Source organism: Cinclus cinclus, chromosome 2 (assembly GCF_963662255.1).
Source record: "Cinclus cinclus chromosome 2, bCinCin1.1, whole genome shotgun sequence".
Classification (NCBI taxonomy): Eukaryota; Metazoa; Chordata; class Aves; order Passeriformes; family Cinclidae; genus Cinclus; species Cinclus cinclus.
In genome coordinates, this window is record NC_085047.1 from 4,320,620 (window position 1) to 4,344,045 (window position 23,426).

A 23,426-nucleotide genomic window follows, 5' to 3' on the forward strand; every position below is an offset into this window, starting at 1 on the left:
CTCTATCTATTTCTGTGTGTTGGTTTTAAATGTATCTGAATTAAAAGGGGTTTTAATCTCTGTCTCTTCTGTGAAATTAGATTGTACAAAACTAAATATGACTGCTCTTCATAGTTTGCTGTTCTAGCATAGCCATAAAATGTATCAATGTATGTGTATATATGAATAAATATTTGATGACAGACACTTTAGATTATATACTTAAGCAGCCATGTCAAAACTTCAGAGGTAGACGGCTTCAAAAGCAATGGTATAATCATCATGCTCGCAAATTATTTTGCAAAATCAAACCATGGCCTCAGCACAGATCTCATATCCTTACCAGTAGTCTGAAACCCACCTTTTCTTTAAAGACCCCTGCTAAGGTTTTTTTTGCCATTGCTTCTTTAACCAAGATGTATTTGAATAATGACAACTACCTGTGGCTCAGTCTTCAGCACTCATGTCCCAGAGAGCTGCCCTGGTGCTGCAGCACCAGAGGCTCTGGGTTCCACCTCCATCAGCCTGAGCTCCTGTGGCACTGGAGCTGCTCGTCCTGGGAGACTGAACAGTGCTCAGCCAGTGTTGATGCTTCCCCCTGGGACTGCCTCACTCCTCAAAATTGGTTTTCTTCACCTAATGTATTTCCCATACACGTCCCACTGCATTTTCTTTTTGCCTGTTTATAACGGTACTGTAGGAATATCCATGGAATAAAAAGCTTACCTTACTGATTTGCAGTCCCAAGGGGAATTTACATTAGACGTGAAGTTGTTATTATTTACTGAAAAGTGGTGTTATCTTATTTTCTTTATTATTATGATTATCCTATTCCTATGATACTATGATGTTTCATGTAAATTTTCATGTGCTGGCATGCCTACAAGTTAATAGTGTAATAGAATGCTCAGCTCTCAACATTAGAGTGTTTTTAAGGTGAATTGCATCACATATGCCATCTCTTTGCAGAAAGAATATGGGGTTTGGCAAAACTACCTGCTGAGCAACATAATGAGATTTTTGTACAAAGTACAAGTTATTGATTATTATTGTATTTTATTTTTCTATGATTTCCTAAGAGGCATTATCAGGTCTTACAGATGGGGTAAGCCTGTTTATTAAGATATTTATTAGCAAATAAAAGTTACAGTACTGGTGGTTATTTTTGAGTTAATGGTGTTTGTTTGGCCTTAAGTTACTAAAATAATGACCCGCAGTGAAGCCTGTCATACATGATCATAAAAAAAAAAAAAAAAAAAAAAAAAAAAAAAAAAAAAAAAACCACAAATCAGCTGCTTAACACAGGGTGGTATACTAATAAAGATGGAACAGCAATATGATCCAGCACTCGAGATGCTTTGGGGTGGTGTTGTTTTCTTCAGATAAAAAATGCTCTTCTGTGCTTACTACTGAGCATTTACACTCAAGCAGGGTTCACAGCATCAGGGAAAAAAACTGTGCACATTAAAAGCTGCAAGCAGCCATGCTTTCTCCTTCTTAGGAAACACTGTTAATCTGAATTTTAAATGTTTTTTAATGTGCTGTTAAGATTCTGCAGTACTGTTCACATTCCTCATGGTGATTCACTGAGCCATGCAACTCCTTCTCTAGCATTTGTCAAAGCTTTCACTGACAAAAGCAGTTTTAAAACTGATCATATTATGTAAATAATGCCAGGGTGCAACGCGGGACGATTCACAAAAAGTGAATGCCATATACAATAACCAGACCCTGCCTCAAAAAGCTTAAAGTTATAATGAGCCTTTCATTGCATAAAATCATAGGCATGCAACGCAAGACTGAACAGAAGTAGCTGTAGAGTAATAGGAAATGAGCGTCAGATGCCCACAGCCCATTACATCCTGCTTATTTTTCATGGGAAGTGCGTTCTCAGCAAGGACTGTCAGGTTTAACACAGTGTACATAATGAAGAATGAGTATTTCATTTTCGATCTGGTTACAGCAATGCCTTTGCCATTCAGTGTTCTTCCCTGAATTCAGAACGACTCCTCGGATACGGGCTGATTTCCAATAGAAACACCCTTCTGTGCCACATATACACCATACACCTCACAGCTTGATCAGCTTTTAGGAAGTGCTTCATCACTAAGTTTCACTGGGGGATTAATGCTACCTGCCTTTTCCTTTAGTGGCTCATGATGCCGCTACAAGGGAATCTCATCTTTTAGCCGGAACCTTCCTGATAGATTCGGGAAATGGAGCAGACCTCGAACTACTCCGACGGGACTATGCAGGGAAAAACATTTTAAAAATCTGAAGTGTATTTGCAGCCTCTGTGCCTGCCTTCCTCCCAAAGCCCTGCTGCTGCCACTGCCCCAGTGGATTTGAGATTTTGAGATTTTCCCAACTCCGCCAAAGCGGCCGCTTCGGAACGGGCGGTGCCGTCCACCCCGCGGGTACCCGCTCTTACTTAGCGCTTGCTTTCTGTGTTAATCACAACCCTCACGAGGATTTATGCGGGCACGCTTAAGGAACACGGGCGCCCACTGAAACAAATAATTTCAGAGGCGCTGCACTCGGGGAACGAAGGCACCGCCCCTCAGCCCCTCCGCGCTGGGGGCGTGGCCACGGGCTGGCCCCGCCCCGACACCCTCCCCGCGATTGGCCGGGAAGGGGCGTGGCGGGACGGGATTGGTGGGATCGAGATGGGGCGGGGCTCCGGTTTCCTCGGTAACGGCGGCGGCGGGCGTGGCAGGCGCGTCCCGGGCCTAGGTCGGTGCTGCGGCCGCGGGGACCGCGCCCGGGGAGGGAGGGGGGATCCTGGTGCCGCTTTGGGACACAGATCCTGTCCTGGCCGCGGAGAAGGGACCGGCTGCCGGGGCTGCCGGGGGTCTTGAGCTGACGGGAGGGAGGGAGGGAAGGCCGGCCCTGGAGCTGCGGTGCCCAGCACCGGGCGTTGTCCCGAATTAGGCCCTTGCACCCAGTGTGCTCGAGGCCGAGGCACGCACAGAACCGAGGTGTTGGATTTGTTTCTGGTTCTGCGCGGAAAGGCAAATCCAGCAAGCCAGCACAGCCACTACCGAAGCTTTTCACTCTTTAGCAAGCAAAGGCAATTAGTGTTCACTGACTGCAAGTCACCTAGGTCTCTTATTAATTAGTATCTTGTCTTCTGTTGGCTAGTGATTCTTTCGCTTCCCATGCTAGTTAGTCTGTATGCTCAGTCTTTCCCTTCTTTTGGATCTTAGACCATTGAAGTACGTCCATCCCTGAACCTAAACAAGGCAGTTCTACCGAAAACATTAATTTGATTGTCTAACACCTGGACATCACTTAGAGCTTGTTTGTTGGCTGCTCTCTATTTCATGGATTAAATCTCCTTTGTTGCTGATTAGGCTTGAAAATAGACAAAGATCAGACATGAAAGAACATCCTTTCTTAAGAAAAAAGCTTATCAAGTTTGTTGTTAAGATCCTGGACCAGGCTCTGGCTTAAATAATGATGTCTGATGTATGCTGTATAGTATTGCAGGCAAAATATCAGCTGGCAAGAAAGGGGGAAAAAAAGGCACCTGTGCTAGGTGTAACTGCTGTAATTCTTTACAGGTGACAGAAAACATGAAAATAGGAGCAGGGCAAGAAATCAAGGGTGCCTTTCTTTCCCACTGTGTTCTTAAATAATGACTGTGCTAACTGGTAGGAAAATTTGCTAGAAAAACATGGCTCTAATTAAGATGTTGCTAGGAACTGTTGTGTATTTAGGGTTTTGGATTTAAAAGCTAAGCCCTAGAAGTATTTTTAGGGGCTTATATTTCCTCCTATTTCATTTTAGGAGTGTCTACCATTTGCATTTTTTGACCCTATCATCTATTATATATAGATTAAGCTCTTGACTGAATAAGAAAGTAATGTGTCTTGGAGCAGAGTTTTATCAATTTCATAATCAACAGCTTTAATCTGCTCTCAGTGTTGTATATATGGATTGGAAAATGAGTGGGGCGTGAAATAAAGGGAGTTAGAATGAAAACTTGCTGTAACTAATGTTGGGGTTTTTTTTAAACCTGGTAATAACTCTGTGTAGCTGTAATGTAGATCACAGCCAGTCCTGAATCAAAATCCAATAGATAAAGCTCTAAAAAAGATCAGTGTTTAAAAAGGAAAAATCATCCTTTAGCCAGAATGATTACTTATGTGACTTTATTGCATGCAAGGTTTTAAAATTATTAAAAAGCTGTTACTCATAATTTTGTAATCAGCTAGTGAAGAGCTGAGATCAAAGATTTGTTATTGATGGGGTTTTTTTCACATTTCCCCCTTCCTACTATGATTTCCTGGGGTAATTAAGCTTGCAACCTGAGTTATCCAGTGCTGTGTATTTTTTTTTTTTAATAAGAAAAAAGCCAGCCTTCACCACTCCAGAAATTCTCTGACATGAATTAAATAGTTTATTGTTCAAGGCATCTCAAAGATTTCAGTTGTCTGATCGCGGAAATTTTTTCTGGTGGGATTCATTCAGGACCGACAAGGGTTATCCTCTTTGCAAAGTGCACTTAGCCAGGTATTGCAGGGGAGCACGTGATGTAAGCTCCTTTGAATGTGCCACTGCCAGGTAACTTCAGCCAGAGCCTGGGCAGCAGCAGAGGTTTGGCATCTCCCTGACACGTGGGTGAATGTTTTGGTGTCTGTTAGACCTATTTGAATCAGTTTCTGTTTGTGGTGAATGAAGAGTTCCTAATTTATACATGTCGATATTGGCAAAACACGTTCGAATTAGAGTTTGAATCGAATCAACAGCGAGTATTTTACTTAATTCAGGGTTCAGTAAATTATGCAGAAGGTGCTGAAGAAGGGGAATACTGTTTTGTTGTCTGAATGATGGACTGCTGACAATTTGAGTTAAAGATACTGGCCTTCCTTTTGTTTTTGCTCCGTTGGGTGGGAGCCCTGGTGGCTCTGCAGTTGTGCCCGTTTGGGCTGCTCAGAGCAAAGGCAACATTTCTGCCCGGTGAATCTAGGGTGATACAGACGGGGCTATAAACAGCCAGTCTACTTTGGTATCGAGGCCTCCTGGCTGTAATCAGCTTACCCTCCTTGTGCTTATGTGCAGAGCCAGCCCCTGGGACAGTGTTTGTGCAGGGTCCTGCTCACACCGTCCTCTCCCAGGTGTGAGGCTGCTCAGCCCCATGCCCACCCTCGGTGCCAGTGCTGCTCTGCATGTAGCACTTTTCCAACAGCTCTGATTCCCTGAACAGCAGGTGATCCCTGTGATCTCCAGCCACAGCCATGGGATTGTTTGACAAGCTGGCAGGATGGCTTGGGCTGAAGAAAAAGGAGGTTCATGTCTTGTGCCTTGGCTTGGACAACAGCGGCAAAACAACGATCATCAATAAACTTAAACCTTCAAATGTAAGTAGCCTGCTTGGCTCACTGCTGGCTGATTGATTGATCTGAGTTTGCATGCTGTTATACTGGATGTGCCCATGGAAAAGATGTGAAGAGCTTGTGATTTAGCACAGTGGAACAAATGTATTTTAAGGTTTTTCCAATGAACTGTAACTGAGGGTAGGCATTCACACACGCGTTATTTTCCACAAAAAGCCCCGCTGTTAATGTGGCATGCTTTTGCTAAGATCACCCCACAAGAAAAAGTTTATGATGGCTGAAAATCAGGATCTGAAACAGTCACTTAGATCATTTAAATAATTGCCACAGGATTGCAGTTACAAGTGATGTTGAACATTTAGGATTAATTCAATTGTGCAACAACTTAGCATGTTTATTTTAATCTCTTTCTGAAAAAACAAGTACATAAAAGATAACAAAATAAATAAAAAGAAGATGCACAATTAAGGGTGACTTCACTATTTGAAAGCAGAATAATTTTCAAAATAAGTACCATTAATACTTGCATTAGTACTTGCAGTTCATTCATCCAGTGAAAAGTGTTTGAGGCCACTAGGAGTGCATAATATTCTGAGCAAAAATGAAAGCAGGATCACCTTGTTTCTAGATACGTTTATGGACTAGAAATAGATTAATTTTGGTAGGCATGTTCAAAGCCAAAGGTTGTGCATCTTGGTTATGTGCATCTGGGAAACTGATTTCTGCTGTTTGTATCAGGACACAGCTTTTTTACTATTATTAATATTACTAATTTTAATTTAATTTTACCTGATGAGTCCACTGGACATTATTTTAAAAGTGACATAGTGAAGAGTCTGCTACAATAATGGGCATTAGAGAAGCTCTCAGGGGAATTACACCGAGTAGAATTCTCAGAGTAGAATAAATAGAAGTTGTTTGCAATGAGAATGTATAGGAGGATAACTTTGCATCCAACTTGTGTCAGTCCTGCCTTTGCAAGAGATGCCAAATAGTCTAGCATGCAACAAATATCATTAGATCAAAGTTAATAAAACTGTTTATTTTTAGTAAGTTCAATGGACAGGTGATGTTGAGCTCTGGGTCAACCCAGTGTCCATAAGAACTGCTGCTTTGCTCCAGGAGCAGTATATTAGGGCAAATCCAAATGTTTTTCCATCTGTCTTCAGTTGTTTCTGCTTGACCTGCTTATTGATGGGGTTTGGAATAAGGGGCTCTAGGAGTCAGTGCAAGGATTGCATGTCACTTTCTCAGACAGCTCTGTAATCTATGGGATGTGACCTGTTCTTCTCAATATCAATGCTTCTTAGAGGAGCTATTCTTTTCCACCAACTTAGCTGATAAAGCTGGTTCCTTGACCAGCTCGGTAGTAAATCAGTTACCAGACAGATCTCTTAATAATGCTTTGTGTTTTGGCAATTTCAGTAGTGTTTATTCTATTCCCCAGAAAATACAAAACCCTTGATTCTGAATTACTTTACTTTTCTTGGAAATTTTTACTATTGTACAGTTTGGGGCAGAAACAGATCTGTAATGTATTCATGTTTCAAATATATTTCAATATTTGCGTTTTCTAGTTTGATTGTAAAATCTCTGCTTTCTTTCCTTCAAAGGCTCAAACTCAGGACATCGTTCCAACAATAGGATTCAGTATAGAGAAATTCAAAACTTCAAGGTAGTACTTTTTCTTCATTAGAAGTAATAATTATTATACAATAGTTGGACTTAATTATCTCTTTCAGTGGGTTAGTAATTGAGTATCATGTGTGGAGGTGTAATGACATGACACTGCAGTTTGTTGAAATGTAGTACCCACGAGACCCAATCATGATCCAGGACTTAGGGTATTAGAATATAATGTGTGTTTTGTGCTGCTATAAAACGATTTTTTTTTTTTTTAATTTTTTAGATTTTTTGCAGTAGCGTGTGTAAGCATCTGATCCCTGTCTGTTGAGAGTTTCAGAATAGGGCACTGTCACAGACTGGAGCAGAGACAGCTGCTGAGGTGGCAGCCTATATTCCACTCTCAATCTGGTAACCTAAATTAAGCACTCTCACTGGAGGTACCCTGAATAGATTGCAGTGTAATCTCATTAAATGCAAAAGGATGGCTACAGCATTAGCAATGTAAAGGTGGCAGGAGCAAAGGCCAGGAAACAGAGTAATAAGTCATTAGTTGAATGAGGACTAAGATTTGGATTAAGAATGTCGTGATACCGGGGGGTTTCAAGGAGGCAGCATCATTTTGTATTCTGTAGCCTTTACTGGGTGTTTTTAGGGTGTGCAGTTTGTCTTCAAACCAAGCAGTGTGGCCTCACTGGGTGGGAGATCTGTAAGAAAATTGTTTATTCCTTGAGCTGATATGTTAGACTGTGAGGTTTCATATTTCTCTAAGAGTTTCCACAACTGAGCTCTGTCTCAATAAAGTACATCAGACAGGTTTGGGACTTCCTGTGTGAGAATATAAATTAATTTATATTGCTTGTTTTTTATTCTGATCCTGTAGTAGGAGAGATGATAACCTGTAAATGCACCCTAAAAAACCCATCCAAAACCTCAAACTCTACAAACTGACAAACCCACACCTCTATGTCTGGACATAGAGTGGAAAGAGTTATCTGGAGAACTTCCTTTTCTTAACCTCCTTGTTTTGGTATGGCCTCCACTCAGGAGCTACTTGGGACTACCCAAAAAAAGGAGAACCTAATTCTGAACTCTGTGTTGCCTCTGTAAACATTTCAGGAGCAGATGAGAACTTTTTGTAGTGTTTAGTAAGTTGCTTTGCTGTATGTAGTGTTTGGGTGAAATATCTCAGTTGCAAAGAGTGCTCTTTGTAACTTGGTCATCTGAACTCACTCATTTTTACCAAAATCTCTTTTTTTTCCTAAAAGTGGAATTTATTTATTTTTAAAGCCTTTTATTTTGCATATATTTATACCTAGGGACAGAATTTAAGACAGGTGGTGGATTTTAAGTAATGTTGCATCTGTATTTCATTTACTTATAAACAATATTTGATACTAGCATGATAGAGAGATCGAATGGGAGCTTATATTGTATTTGATGTAGCTTTAAATAATTGGTTTAGTTCTTTTATTCAAATAATAAACACATTTTCCAATGTGAAATGTGTCTATAATAGGACTGCAAAACTGAGTAGGATCATTTGAAGGCAGATAGTGCAACCAGAGTTCCTTTGGGAATTTTTCTCATTTGGTTGGGATTCAAATTGATCTGGCTTTTTTTTTTTTTTTTTTTTGTCAGGCTAGCAAAGAAAATAGATGTGGTTTGGGTTTTGTTCTTTTTTCTGGGCCTCATGCACTTCTTTTCTTTGCAGTTTGTCTTTCACAGTGTTTGATATGTCAGGTCAAGGGAAATACAGAGACCTCTGGGAACATTACTACAAGTAAGCCTATAATTTATTTTTAAGCATTGCTGTTCATATTAACTGTTGTGTAGATTATTTAAGCAGAAGTATGATAATATCCAGTGGTTAGAAATTATTCAGAGAAGGCTTAAAACACCTGGTGTTTGACAGAAAGCTTATTCTGGATAAACAAAAATTTCTGTTCTAACAAATGAAAATTTTTGTCTGCTGTTATTCTGTGCTTTTGAGGATAGCTTGGGGGGGAGGGGGGGGGGGGGGGGCGGGCATAGTAGAGATGAGATTTAAATGTTGAAACCTGAAAACTAATCCTGAAAGAAAGCTTAACATTAGTTACGTTTCCAGTTTTTCAGTTCTTCTGTAGGTCAGTGACTTAAAACCTGCAAGATATTGCCTGGGATTTTTAGAGGTGAGGAAAATGAAGCTCAGAGAATAAAGCACCTGTAACTAAGAACCTGAATGAGCATTCTTAATGTTATTTATTAAACAGGATGTTCTCTGTACTTTATAACATTCTGGTATTGCCTTTTGGTAATAGATGGACACCATTCCCTGGTTTTGGAGCTTTTAGTGAAACTTAATCTTTATTTGCATTGTCTCATTGCTATTCTGTAATGCCTGATCCTGATCTAGATAACATAAGCAATACTAAACAATGCAGAAGTAGCTTGGAGAAGCAGAAAACTTCTGAAGATAATAATATTGATTAAACATTAATATCAGTTGTGGTAGAGCTTAAATTGTTTTTTAAGTGAGGATTAATGCTTCCTCTCCTTCTTGTGCAAATTGTGTTAGCATTGAAAACATTTGGCCAGGAGATCTTCATTGTTCAAGAGTGTTAGATTTGCATTTCAGTAACTAATGCCCTCAGGCTGCTCTCAAAGTGTTAGCAGAGTGCTTCATAAGCAAATATTTTTTGTGATTGTTGTATTTAATGCAGTAACTTATTCCTTGTGGGGCATAAATGGCTTTTGCATCTTAATAGCAACTCACTAAGTAAGGGAGTTTTTTAGGTGAAATACACACTTGAATCCACCTCTGGTTCTGATCCAGTGCAGTAGGCACATATTTAAGATTAACTTCTAAGAATAGTATAAAACCAATAATTAGTATTAATTAAATAAAAATATTAATAAAATAATTGCATGCTGTTCAGTTTATAAAGTTAAACAAGATTTAATTTGGCAGGAAATTAAGTCTGGGCAAGTATCAAAGTAGTTGTTGTGTCCCTATCCCTGTTACTTCTTTGTGAAGTTATTTTCTTGGTGGTAAATACATGCCAGTACTCTTGATTCCTCTGGTAAAATACTCTATGCTCATTAAAGTTGATTAGGCATTTTCAGCTGATATACAAAAGCTTTATTTACTAAAGGTTCTGTACACCAGAAAAGAATGGGCTTCCTCATACAATCTTGGGCTGCTCAGGTTATTTCTGGTTTCCAGCAGGTATAGAACTGTTTCTTATCAAAATAGAAAGATAGATGGTGCTGGAGTGTAAAGAATGTGTTCATAATGGTCTCTCAGAGAAATACGAAATGAAGGAAAAGTGAATATTACATTAAAATATAAAGTTAATATACTTTCTTTGGGTGTTTATAACAGGTGAACTATGAATTGGTGAGATTTTATTTGATTTTCAAAACAAGTTTCAATAAATGGAACATCAAGTCATAAAATATCAGTAACATCCTAAAATAATGAGTTGAGTAGTTGTATATATGTTGTGGCTGTGGTCATACTACCAGCAAAATATCCTAATGATTTGAAATAGTTGAAAGTTTTTACCTGTTATTTGAAAAAATGAAGGAAGATCCTGTTTATGCAGGATATGTAAAGGTTAAAATAATCTGCATATTGCTAGGTGTGGACACAGGTCTTTTCTAAAAAGGTATTTGACCTTTCTCTAAATAAATTTTAGTGCAGGAAATACAGGAATTCCATAAAGATCTGTCTTTGTGGGTTTTTCTCCTGCCTGACCACAATGTCAAAAGAGCAGTTGGTTACATTTTGAGTTTATTTTCCAGTCTGAGTAGTAAAATCAAGCTTTTCTAGAAGGTGTGTGGAGACTGAACCTTTAACAGGTTCAACAGAGGTAACAACCTCATGTCTGAAAAAATGATGCATGTTACCAAAAGATTGAATTTCAGAAGTAAGACTGGATTCAAATGTTAATGGTAAATTACAGTGGCAAAAAATAGAGGAAAAATCAGGTTGGTTTGGACTTTTTTCTTGGTGTTTCTTCTGAAGCCTTTTCTTATGCACAGTTTGAGAACCTATAATTTGCCTCTTTGCTCTTTTTGTGTTCTGCAGAGATGGCCAAGCCATTATTTTTGTCATTGACAGCAGTGACAAATTAAGAATGGTTGTAGCCAAAGAAGAACTTGACACCCTTCTGAATCATCCAGGTGAGGAGGCTTTTTTCCCCTTCTGCATCTATATTTGTTATGTTGTCTTAAGAAAAGCCCTTATCTGCCACGTTCTGAATACTTTGCAAGTATTTTAACCACTCATGAATATTAGCACAATAATAATCTTCAAAAACTTGTGGTTTTTTTTTTTTAACTGTCCACATTTAGAAATTGGTCATGCTTCAGCTTTCTACACTGATTGGGTTGGTCTCTTATTAATCAAGATGGATCAAAAGTTACATTGTTTTGAGAGAGAATTCCAACTTGGAGTTGGAAGCTGTAGAGGCTTCTTGTGATGACCAGTGTAGGCAAGACTGTGTCTCCCTGTCTGTTTTTTCCATGAAGACAGCTAATTCCTTTAATGGAGCATTTAACTTTATTTTGTCATCATGATAATTTTTATGCTTTAGCCAGAGATAAGGAGGGATAATTACACCAGTCAGTTTCAATTGCCTATGGAAGAGGATATGAGAGTATTTGTGATCAGGGTCTTGGTTTTAGGGGTTCGGTTTGGGGTTTTTTACATGATACTGCACCTTAATTAAGTTCTGATATCAGTCAAGTCTTTGCCTTTCCATGTGTCCAGCACTACTGGGATGTGTGTGTAAGCAATATGGAATTTTGACTTTCAGCACTTTTGGTAGTTGCTCTGCCTAACCAAAATATAAAACTACACCTAGGAAGTTTAAAAGTGAAATAATCTTGTGATTCCTTAATTATTTATTGAACTGATAGAGCCTTAACTTGTGGAATTCTCATGCTGAAGATAAGAAATTAAAAGCTGACTTGCAATTCTATGAAAAGCAATGTGTGATAGGGACAAATATGTTCCCATGACTTTGTTTTCCATGAAGACTGTACATAACACTTTAATTCATCAACTAAGATGCTGGAGCTGCCTGGAACTTCTCATTCTTTAATTTTTTCATTCAAGGGTGTGGGGTACTTCAAATGCAGACACTGTAAAGACAGTGTTACAAAAGTCACAGGGAGAATGAGGTGAGCCAAAGGCTGCAGGTGGATTACACAGAGGCCAGGGCACTTTGTACCAAATCAGGAATTAACTGCAGCAGTAGAAGCCAGTTCTGTTGGTAAAGTGGAACCACACAGGGCCAAGAATGAGAGGCAAAGCTGCTGGAAGAAGTCACTGGCTTAATAGAGGGCAGAAAAGTGGAAATGTTTAGACAGAGTAGAAGCAACCTTATCATTTAGGCATTAACAGGTCACTAATACTGACCTAGCTGGTCAGTGCTGTTCAGTTGTTCATGAATTTGTGTCTTCAGGTTGCACAAGACCAGGCTCTGGCCACTGAGTACAGCCCTGAGAGCCAAGAGAGAGCAGCTGTGGATTTCTGCCTTGGAATGGCAGCAAAAGTTTTGATATATCACATCTAAGGGAAGCAAAGAGCTTATAAAGTTATTCTAGGGTAATCCTCAATAAAAGTAGCAGTTAGGTGAATCAATATACAACTGGTTTGCTATATCAATATTTTTATTTGTATTAGTGTTCTGCCTTTCTTGCTGTACACCCTACTTTCTCCCATTCTGTGCTTCTGTCTGTGTCATCCTCCTGGAGTGGTTTAAATGTACATGTTTACCTAAGTTTTAAATGGAATTGAATAAATTCCTGTCTCTGAAAATCTTAGCAATCCTGCAGTAAAACAGCTCCCTGTCTTTTTGCCTGAGGCTTTGCCTGAGGGAAGGGAAGGCAATGTTTCCTGTGAAGCATTAATGAGGTTAGAAGTTATACTAGCTGGGACTCTGTCAATCAGAGCTATAAATTACTTTTACTTACATTAATGGACATTGCACTGTTCAAATAACAGCTTGTTTAATGATAACTATATCATATTTTGTTTTTTTACTCAATTCTCATTCTTCAGCACTTTGAAAGATGGTAGCCATAGATCACCTGGATTAGATGATGACTCTTGGGTCACTTCGCCTCCAACACATGCTTCTAAATCAAACTGAAATTCTTGTAAACTTGAAATTCTTTGTGTAAAATTGCACATCACAAATCTAGTGTCTGGAATACTTTTTAATGTGTTAATTCATAACCACTTGCAGATAGAAAATTATTCCCTTCCATTAGTAACTGTGAAAAGTTTGGGAGGGAAATACTGCACATTAGGAAATAATATAAATTTCTGTGCATTGTAAGTCTGGGTGGGTAGGTTGTGTCCCTTTCTAATTGTTTAGGAAAACACTGGAAACTCCTTGATTAAAGTCCTTGATTGGCCATTTGCATATGTGATGTCAGCTAATTTGGTTTTTATTTTTAATTATTTTTAATTTAGCGATAACCTGCTACCTGTGAGTACCAGGGTTCATTTAATTATTCTGTAAATTAATGTAAAAGTTTCAGTCAGGAGACTCAATTGCTGTTCAACTGTGGAATCAAAACAGAGATTTAATTACACTGTGCTTGTATTTTGAGGCCTTTGACATGTGTTCATGGGTATCAGAGGACAAAAGAACTCCAGGTAAGGTAAATAGTTTGTGAAAATTGTCAGTTTCGTTCAGCACTTAACACTACCTCCCCATATTCATTCAGAGATGCTATCTCCACTGTGGAAAGGTTTAGCTGGGAGGTGGAAAAGAGCATAATTAGAGAAGTTCAAACCATTTCAGCACTGACAGTTTGTTGGGATTTTGGGGGTTTTTATCATCCTCCTGCCCATCAGCCGGTGCAGATGGCTTATGTATGACATTTTAAAATAAATCCTTACCTAGTTTCCTATGTGAAATAACCTTTTCTTTTTGCTATTTTAAAAAGAGCCTGTGTAGCAATTTTCATTGTACCACAGAGGTGGTAATGTGCAAATTCTTTTCCTGTCAAGCACCGATGGAAAGACTAAAACCTAGATTTTCTCTAATCCAGTATATTATCCTTTGTATAAAGAATATGCGGAACTCTGAGAGTTAGTCTTGGTGCTGGTAAATTTTTGGCAGTGCTACATGTGTAACTTTGAACAGAGTATACTTTGCTTCCTTTAAATCACCATATAATCTTTCGGAGTAATGTGAGATGTTTGATCTTGTCTATGTGCAAGTATCCCAGAAACTAACAGAGTACTTTAGTTCTCACTGCTAGCTGAAAGACCTTCTGGATAAGTCCTTCAAGGAAAGGGAGAATAAAGGATGTCCAGACATGTGCATTTTTTCCCAATGTTCTAACTTCTGTGAAGTAATGAATGCTTTCCAGCACACTAAAGGATAATTCAGACTACCCTGCTCAACTCTTGTTGATCATTATGAATGAACACAAATGATTTTTTCCATCCATTTTATACATCAGTCCTCACTAAGCAGAGATGTGCAGTGTTTGTAGCCAGTGGTTTGATCTCTTATTCCTCAACTTCACCAGCAATTCCTATCTCCAGCTTGAAGTGTGGGTATAAGATAGGGGGAGAGGGGGTGGAAGATTGCAAAGCCTGCAAGGAAGGTTGTGAGCATTCTGGAAGCGTGCAGCAGAGGCCAGGTGACACAACAGTGTGTGCATCTTGGTAGGATACAACCTTCAGGGAATTGCAGCTACAGGTGAGCAGAATACCTTGTTACATGCAGAGATTAATGAGTGCTGCCTCGTGTCCTGAGGGTTCTGTCTCTGCTCATGCCTAGATATTAAGCACCGCCGACTGCCTATTCTCTTCTTTGCTAACAAGATGGACCTCAGGGATGCAGTGTCATCTGTGAAAGTGTCTCAGCTGCTGTCCTTAGAAAACATCAAAGACAAGCCCTGGCATATCTGGTAAAGTTCTCTTTTTCTATCCTTTTATTGGCATTACTTTGTGCATTCCTATTTAAGCCCTGTCGTGCCACTCACTACTGTATAAAATATAAGGAGTAGATAAAAGACAGATTCCACATGTGAAACAGCAGTAATATTAAAATACTTACGATGAAACTTTACTTTAAATGTATAATGCATTCATTTAGACTGTCTTTAAAGTTTTCACAGCAGAACTGTCAGCCAAGTAACAGAATGGGGGATTTCCAGGGAAATCAGAAAGCAGGGTTGGTATCAGAAGAACAGTTGCCACTATATTTTGCTGGGAAATTGAGTGGAATTGTTATCAGAGTGCTCCTGCTACATTACCTTGCAGGCTTGAAAGTATCAGTAATAAAACCTTTGGAGTTTTTTTCCACTTTATAAACTGTTGAAAGGCCATTTAGTTAACTGCTCTCTTCTGTATTCAGAGGGACACTGTACTCTTTGTACCCAGTCATGTTTGAGGGGATTTTTAGTTGTAGAAGCTAGCCTTTTCTTCCTGAAGGATGTAATGCTGATGTTCACAAGGAAAAAACTCTCCTTCTATCAAAGTGCTTTATAGAAGTTAGTTTTTTTGTCCTGTTAAAGTCCTCAGCTGTTATAAATAAAAAACAAAATCAGCATCTAAATGCTGCTAAAAGCTACAATTTTCATTTCAGGCCATTTAATGTTAAACTTGATTACCTGGACATTGTTTTTGTCCAGAAATCACACTCATAATTCCCAAGCTTCTTGGAAGATCTTTTTTTAGGGAGCTGCAGTTGCAGTTCAGATTCACTGCTGTGCTGGTTTTCATAAATTGAAGAATGAAGACCATTTAAAGAGTTATCCCCCAGTGATTCAGAAGGTGGATTTACACTGCTGTCAGTGTAGCTGAATAGTTTTATACATTAACAGACACTCCTGGGGTTGCTGTTGCAATGAAGTGTGTACACACACACTCACTTAATTCCTCCATCCGGTACTCCAGAATTCTCACTGTGTGTGGGAACTGCGTGGAGGACATTTGGGCTTGATTATCTTAAAGGTCTTTTGCAGCCTAAATGGTTCCATGATTCATGGCTGCTGTTGGAGGGAGTAAACATCTTTCACAGCATGTCTGAGGAGGGAGGTGCTGCAGAGCAATGTGTCTGCCTCGTGTGGGAGCTTTCCCAGAGCCCCTCATGTTCTAGGAATGATTATTTGTGCCTTGAAACTGGAATTAAAACAGATCACATCATTAAATGGTGTTTCCCTATGGGGAAGGCACCCTATATCATTTGAGGAGCAGTCTTCTCCATGCGAAGAAAACCTAAGAAAACTGTACCTGATGCTACTTTGCAATTATGTAAATTACAAGTTTGGTGATGACTCAACTAAAACTGGTATTTTTACAATGTTTTTGAAATTTGATTTGTTTCTTTCAGTGCCAGTGATGCTCTTAAAGGAGAAGGATTACAAGAAGGCGTGGATTGGCTCCAAGGTATATCATATGTAATTTTCTTGCTCTATTTTCATTCTGTTAAACTCTTTCATTTTGTAAGGTTTTTTTCTTTATTATTTCCTTTGTTTTCTTTCTGTCCATTTCTGCTGTCAGATCAAATTACACAGTGAGTACCAAAGCTCTATCTCGTGTTTGCCTTTTATTTACCTCTTTAATGTAAACAAATCATCATGTGGGCTTCCCTGACCAAAGTGTGTATTATGAAATACTAATGCACACTCTTGCAAACAGTGAAGCACTTTCATTTAAACAATACCAGCTTCCACACTTCAAATTCTTATTGTGGTAGTTCAGATTCTTCTTTAATTTATTCTTAATGTCCTGTCCCTGTTTTACATAACTTAATCTTATATATCAAGAAATGGTGAAAGCAAATAAGCCAAGTACACAAACAAATACATTGGTTTTAATTATACACCTTCAGCTCTTTAATCCAGAGTCAAAAGAAGAACTTCTTACACTATAACGATTATAGGACATGCAGACACTTGTAACTGCATGGAAAATATCAGATCCAACTTGGACGATGTCTGACACCCAGCATCTTTAATTACAAACTTGGTACAGATGTTGTGTAATTACAAACTTGGTACAGATGTTGTGTCTCCTTCTGTAGTGTGGTGATAAGGCTCTGGTCTCTCTTGTCCTCCTGCTCAGTGTTGAAGTTAGTGAAGTGTGGCATAGTTCTGGCAGACCGATCCCAGTTTTTGCTCCCTGACTGGCGTTGCTTGTGCTGTGAACTGCTTCGGGTGGTGGGGGCTGAGTTCGCTGCAGCGCCCGCCTGTGCTGTGCCCCGCTGGCCACCGGGTGTCAGCGCTGGCCCGGGGACAGAGCCGCCTTCCCAAAGGGTGACAGCCAGCCCTGGCCCCGGGGACGCTCATCCCCGCTGCTCTGGGGACACCAGATGTCCTTTCTGCTTAGACTCGTCCTGCTGACTAGAAAAAGATGGTTTGTTTTACCGAGTTATTGTAGAATGCAAAAACATTCGGGCATGTTTTCAGAGGGAAGGCTGCTTGCCAAAAATAGTCTTTAGAAAGAGATTTACTGCTCCACGGAAGAGCAGTGATGTATTCTCCACCAGCTAAAATAATTCTGGGCTGGGGAACCAGGATCTTGGCATCGGTTTCCTCCTCTCCTGTATCCTGTCATCACAGAGGCAGATTCCGAATCATAATTTTTCCTAATTTCAGGCATAGTTCTGGCTTAATAATGTGTTCTTGCTATGTTCAGGGTCTCTGCTTTTCTTGGAGGAACCTTTAGAGTGTCAATCCAAATTCTGGGTTTGTACATAGCTTCATACTACTCTAAAGGATCTTAAATGCTTGTGTAAATATTTTCTGGCAAAATATTTAAGTTATGTATGTAGATTTTTTAAGCACAGCAAGCAGATGCTTCTGCTGTCGCTCACATAGCTCTTCATAGCTATTCGCTTCTTATGGAGTGTTAAACTTCTTAATTTTCTGAGCTGAAAAATCCTCATGGATGGGCTCTATCTGAAAATTTTCTTCAACTCCCTCATTCAGTGAACCCAGAAAGCTTAAGAGAGGTTGAGTTCAAACTGTACTGTTACCTAAGCACATGTGGTTTGGCAGTTATATGTTTAAAGGCTGAACACTTCGATATTTCAAGGACAAATTTTTACTCTTGATTCTCCTCATTCCTCCAGCAGTAGATGGAAATATTTGGAGCAACTCTGTAGCTAAGGTAGTCCCTAAATCACAGCCTGGGGATGCCATAAAATTCAGGGGAGGAAATGACACCTGGTGAATGAGTGCACAGTTCTTGTCAGCAGCCAAGCTTTCCTTAGTTACCCTTTCCAGACCCATTTTACAGTTGGGGTGGCAGGGACAGAAAGTTTTGTGGTTTTTTTTTTTTTCCCTAGTGAAGGCTGAGTTAGCTGTTTTCCTAGTTTGTGATGGGGTTGCTTTTGCAACAGCACATCCTTCATAGGGTCGAACAAACCTGTCTCACAGCATTCCCCCTTAGTGGGGAAAATTGTGCTGATTTCCACATTTTGTAATGGGATGCTGGATGCTTTTGGTAGCCAAGAAAACACTTGAAGTGAGTTGAGAAATGGGAATCAGACAGCAATATGGAGAAGTGTGGCTGCTGAGAGCAAAGTTTGCACTTGAGTTATTTGAAACCAAACTTTAAATATTTTGCTGTCGGGTGATTCATGTTCAGTTAAGTGGAAGCCAAAATGTGTACGAAGAATTGAAACGCATACTTTGTAAACCAAGCTTCCAAGTCTTATTTTCATTAAAGTGATCTTATAAGCCTGAAGAAGATAAAAATTGAATCAGGTGGAAGAGTCACCCTGTTTAATTAGCAGTATTTGGGGAAAAAAACTTGGCTGTACAGGAACTTCAGAAGTGGATAAGAGAGCAAGTTGAAAATAACTCTGCAGTGTCCCCCATTCTTGTAACTACACCAAAATATCTAGATCTGTTTTATGTTTTCAAAAAGTAAAATGCAGCAAGAATTCATCTTGTGCTAAGACTAGATGTTTCTTTTTATTAACAGATCAGATGCAAGCAATGAAGACATGAGAGATAAATAAAGGATCTCCAGGGTTCTCTTTACCCTTTGCCAGTAGGTGAAACAGGTTCCTTGGAAAGGAAGAATGATTTGAAGAAGATGAACAGTTCAGCTGAAATATTCTATATTGACTTGTTTCAGTTTAGTATCTCTTCCAGGAAAACTGAATGTAGACAACCTAGCACCTCCGGTATGCACATTGATGAATTAAATTGAATCTTATGACTGGAGAGTATATACCAAAAAAAATAATGTTTGTGTTAACAACATCTGCATTCATTTGAGGTTTAGGTGATAAGTAGCCATCAGGAAATGCACCTCTGTTTTTTGGGGGGCACCTTTTCAGAAAATGGGAATTTTTATTTTCCAGAGAAAGAATAGTCAGCGCTTCCTGAAATCCAGCTACACAAGATACCTACTGATTACAGATGCCCAGTTTTAGGCATTACTGCCATTTTTTTATATTAAAGTTTGACATTGGGTTTTTATTATCCATCTCTAATAGACTTCTACAAGAATATTTTGATTAAAGATACAAGGATTCAAATGTTCTGTGTATTTGTTATAGATGGTTGCAGATGTTTTTAAGGAATTGCTTTTAATGAAATGTTATTGTTTTTTGTGATTATGCCATGGTTATATTTGCATTCCCACCAATAAAACTTCAGATACATGACATGTCCCAATTGGGTTTTTTAAGTTTTATATGTTCATTAATGATCTTTACAAACTGGAGATTTTTGGTTTTCTATTTGTTTCATCTGGAATGTGTTTATCCATATTCAAGTGGATATAGCACTGTATATGTAATAAAATGGTATCTCTGTTGCCAAGGTTTGTTTAATTAATTGCATATAGTTTTTACACTACCTAGTCAACTAGACTGCTTTTCTACATACTTGAGGAGCATATGGATCATGGGATGGGTCAGACTGGAAGGAACCACAGAGGGGTCATCTGGCCCCACCTCCCTGCTCAGGCAGGACTGCCCCAGAGCGCATGGAGCAGGATTGCATCCAGGTGGTTCTGGAATGTCCCCAGTGAGGGAGGCTGGGGGCAGCCTCTCTGGCCAATCTGTTCCACTGCATGGTCACTGCACAGTAAAGAAGTTCTTTCTCATGTCCAAGTGGAACTTACTGTGCATCAGTTTCTTGCAAGTTGTATTTTGAAGACACAGTTGAGGGACAGCTCACTGGTTTACTAGATCATTATTATGAAATGTGTTGTATACTTCTGTTGCGTATAAAGACTGTTTTACTTTCAAAGATAAATTTAGTAAACTTTCTGGCTCCAAAGATGTACCTTAGGTAACAAATGAAGAACTTTATTTTTCTTCTGCCACCTCTTTCCTTTCACCCCCTCCTCCCTCATTCAGGAAAGGGTGGACTGACCTTGGCAGTGCTGAAGACTCCATTTAACTCAGTGATTACATGATCCCTGTGGGACATGCAACGTGCAGCTCTTGTAAAAGCCTCCCCCCCCCCCCCCCCCCCACCCATCAGTATATAAAACACACAAATGTTCTGCCAGCATGCCTTCTAGGCCTCACCTCATAGAGGAATAGTTAGAGCAAAGGGAGCTGAAATGAGAGAACAGTGTCATGTATTCTCATTTATTAAATAGTTAAATTTAGCTCCCCTGCTTTGCCAGAAGAGAATCTCACTGTAAGAAATCTTTCTTACAGGATGCTGTGGTTCTTACAGTTCAGTTTGTCCTGGCAGTATTTTCATGTCTCTTTCTGTGACACTTGGCCTTTTGTGAACTCAGAATTTAAGTATCTGTACAAAAATCAAATACAAAGGAGGAACAGTGATATATAATTCTGAGAAATTTTTCTCTGAATTTGGGCAGATAATTTTCTGGCTTACTTTGCTTTGGATAATACAGTAGTTAAAATAATGGGTTGGAAGAGACCTTAAAAATCATAGAATTCCAGCCCCTGCCTTCCTTGGACAATGTACACCTTCCACCAGACCAGGTGGCTCAGAGCTCCATCCAGCCTGGCCTTGAACGATTCCAGGGGTGGGAAGACCACAAATTCCTTGGGCAATTGCTGCCAGTGCCTTGCCATGCTCTCACTAAAGAATTTCTTCCTAATATCTAATCTAAAACTATTCTCTTGAAAGTAATACTTGTAAAACTGTTTTTCTGTGTATAAGTATTTTGTCATTGTTGTCGTTCACTTATATGTCTTATTTAAATGAAGCATTTAACTTTAAATTTTTTCTACCAAAGAAAATTTAGGTTCTTACATAGAATCCGTCTGCATTTCTGACTTTCTTGAATAGTATGGATCTTGATGGTTTCCTGATTGTTTTTATTTGTTTATTTTGAACTACATAAAATGCTGTGTTATCCTGTGGATTGCCTTTACTGTCATGGTAAGCTGGTTGAACCTACTGCTTTGTTCTTCTGTCCACAGATCCAAGGGAAGTACTCTAATATATATATATTTTATTTTATTTTATTTTTTTGCTGTCTAATGTGGTTAGTGCTTTTTGAAAACAGCAGTTAATTTTTAATTTTTATTATTGTTCCCCTTCTAGTTTTTTTGGTGTTTGATTCTGTTCTGCATCTCTTTCTGTTCCTCCCCGTGGGGCTGAATGAAGACGTATGGGAAGAAGTGGAAATGGGAACAGTCCTATCAGCAAGATGCTGGATTTTCACACACACACTGCCCCCCGCCCCCCCCCCCCCCCCCCGCCCCTTATTACTGCTTCAACCATTAGTTATCTCTTACTTTCAGAACACTTGTGATCATTCTGTGAACATAAAACCTCCTGAGGGAATCTCTGCATGCTCGCTTCTCCTTCCCACTTTTGTGTACAGGCATAAGTCACTAACATCCACAGGTGCTGGAGCTCTGAGCTGCTCTAAAAATGTTGAATTTGGTACAAGGATCATATATTGCACAAAATCCTCATGTATCTGTGCAAAAAGGCTGCTGTGGCTGTCAGACTTCATGCCATTGTCCCAGTGCCTTTAGGGTGTTAAAGTAATTAATGAGTTCTATCTCAATGCTCCAAGACAGTTTACATTGACAAGTTCTTTGTGCCAGAGGAACAAAGAAGACAAGGGAATATTCCTTTTTTTTTTGATCCATGTTACTGTAGGTGTGTGCATTAAGTGGTAACTTGAAGGGCAGTAGAGTGACTGAAAGAGACTCAGGGAATTTGGGTTTTACACCCCACTCAGTGTTCTTTGCTGTTGCTTCTATGCATGCTGCCCACCCACAAATTTATTAATTTCCTTTAAATATGCCTGGTCAGGCTTAAGACTAGCATTTTCAGCTGAAATACAGTGCAGTTGTTCTCACATACAAAGTGTTGCTTTCTAGGTCTCTTTACTGACGGAGTGGCTATCAGGTAAATGTGTAAATCCTAATTTTCCTAGCTGTGCCTCTCTAGTACCAAGGACACCAGTCCATGGGAACCTTGTGTTTAACTACTACTTTCAGCTGTGCTGAGAGCCTGCATGGCCTCAACACTCCTGGGCAATTTCACATGAAGCAAGTGCAGTTCTAAGTGTGAGGATGTAAATGTAATGGAGCATCCTTTTAATTTTTAGCCCTGTAACTGTAATTTCCTTGGGGTGTTTTATTTACTGATATGAAAGATAAGCTGCTGTAAAAGACCAGACATAACAGCTCAGTTTAGTTGTCTGCAGACAGGCATTCTGATGTGGTAATATATGGAATGGCAACACTGTACTTCAGAGCTTCTGTAAAACAGCTGTGCAACTGTTTTGGAAAGCAGCTTATCTCTTAGGAGCTTTAACTAGGAAATATCATTTTGTTGGTAATAAGAAGTAAAAGTAGCACTGATTCAAAATGCTTGTCCTTAAAAGCAAACATTTATTAAGCAAATTAAGCACCAAAGAAATGGTATTTTATCTCAAAAGGGGTAGGGCTGGGGAGAGGTTTTTGGGGTTTTTTTGCTTTAAGTTTTACGTGTTTTTAAAGTTTTACTTGGTTGGAAGATCACTCTTTTTATGAATAATTCCTGTCATCCATATACTTCGTTCTTTCTGGCCTGCCTCATTCCTGCCTCATTCCTGCCTCATTCCTCATTTCATTTTACAGAAATCCTTACAAATCTTGATCCTCAGCTTTTTGATCTGCTTCTTTTAACTTTTGCTGAGTAGTCTGCAAGTGAAACTTTGCAGCTCCCTTCCATGTTGTTTTGGTTTGGGGTGGGTTTTTTGAGAAACAAAATAGATAATGAGAGAAGGTCACAGAAGACAGCACTAAAAAGGATACTACCAAGAAAGTCTCCAACTATCCTCTTTCAGAAAGGTCAGGAAAGTTTGCTTTCAAAGGTTAATTTCATATGCCTTGATCCTTTTTTATTATTTTTCACTGCTTAAATTTTAAAATGCACTGTTACTATGTAAAACTTATATTGTGTGTGATAGATAATCAGTGCAGAATGTTAAATGCTCTCTTGTAACAAATGCCAAATGTTTTTAGTAATATCTTGTAACCATCCTTTAGTTTAAGGCTCTGTAGCTCCTGTCACAGT

General features: G+C 39.2%; 1 protein-coding gene across 2 annotated transcripts; it reads left to right on the forward strand.

Annotated features, from left to right (window-relative positions):
• The first annotated feature begins 5,219 nt into the window (after positions 1–5,219).
• Positions 5,220–18,928, forward strand: ARL6 (ADP ribosylation factor like GTPase 6). 2 transcript variants are annotated; one of them, XM_062511249.1, is made up of 8 exons: positions 5,220–5,342; positions 6,932–6,993; positions 8,656–8,724; positions 11,014–11,108; positions 14,735–14,864; positions 16,292–16,347; positions 16,462–16,474; positions 18,892–18,928. In XM_062511249.1, the coding sequence occupies exons 1-8, from the start codon at positions 5,220–5,222 to the stop codon at positions 18,926–18,928; spliced, it is 585 nt and encodes a 194-aa protein (XP_062367233.1). The 2 variants fall into 2 exon arrangements, with proteins under 2 accessions (XP_062367233.1, XP_062367241.1); XM_062511257.1 differs by lacking the exon at positions 16,462–16,474 and having other exon boundaries at positions 18,892–18,917.
• Positions 18,929–23,426: the final 4,498 nt, after the last annotated feature.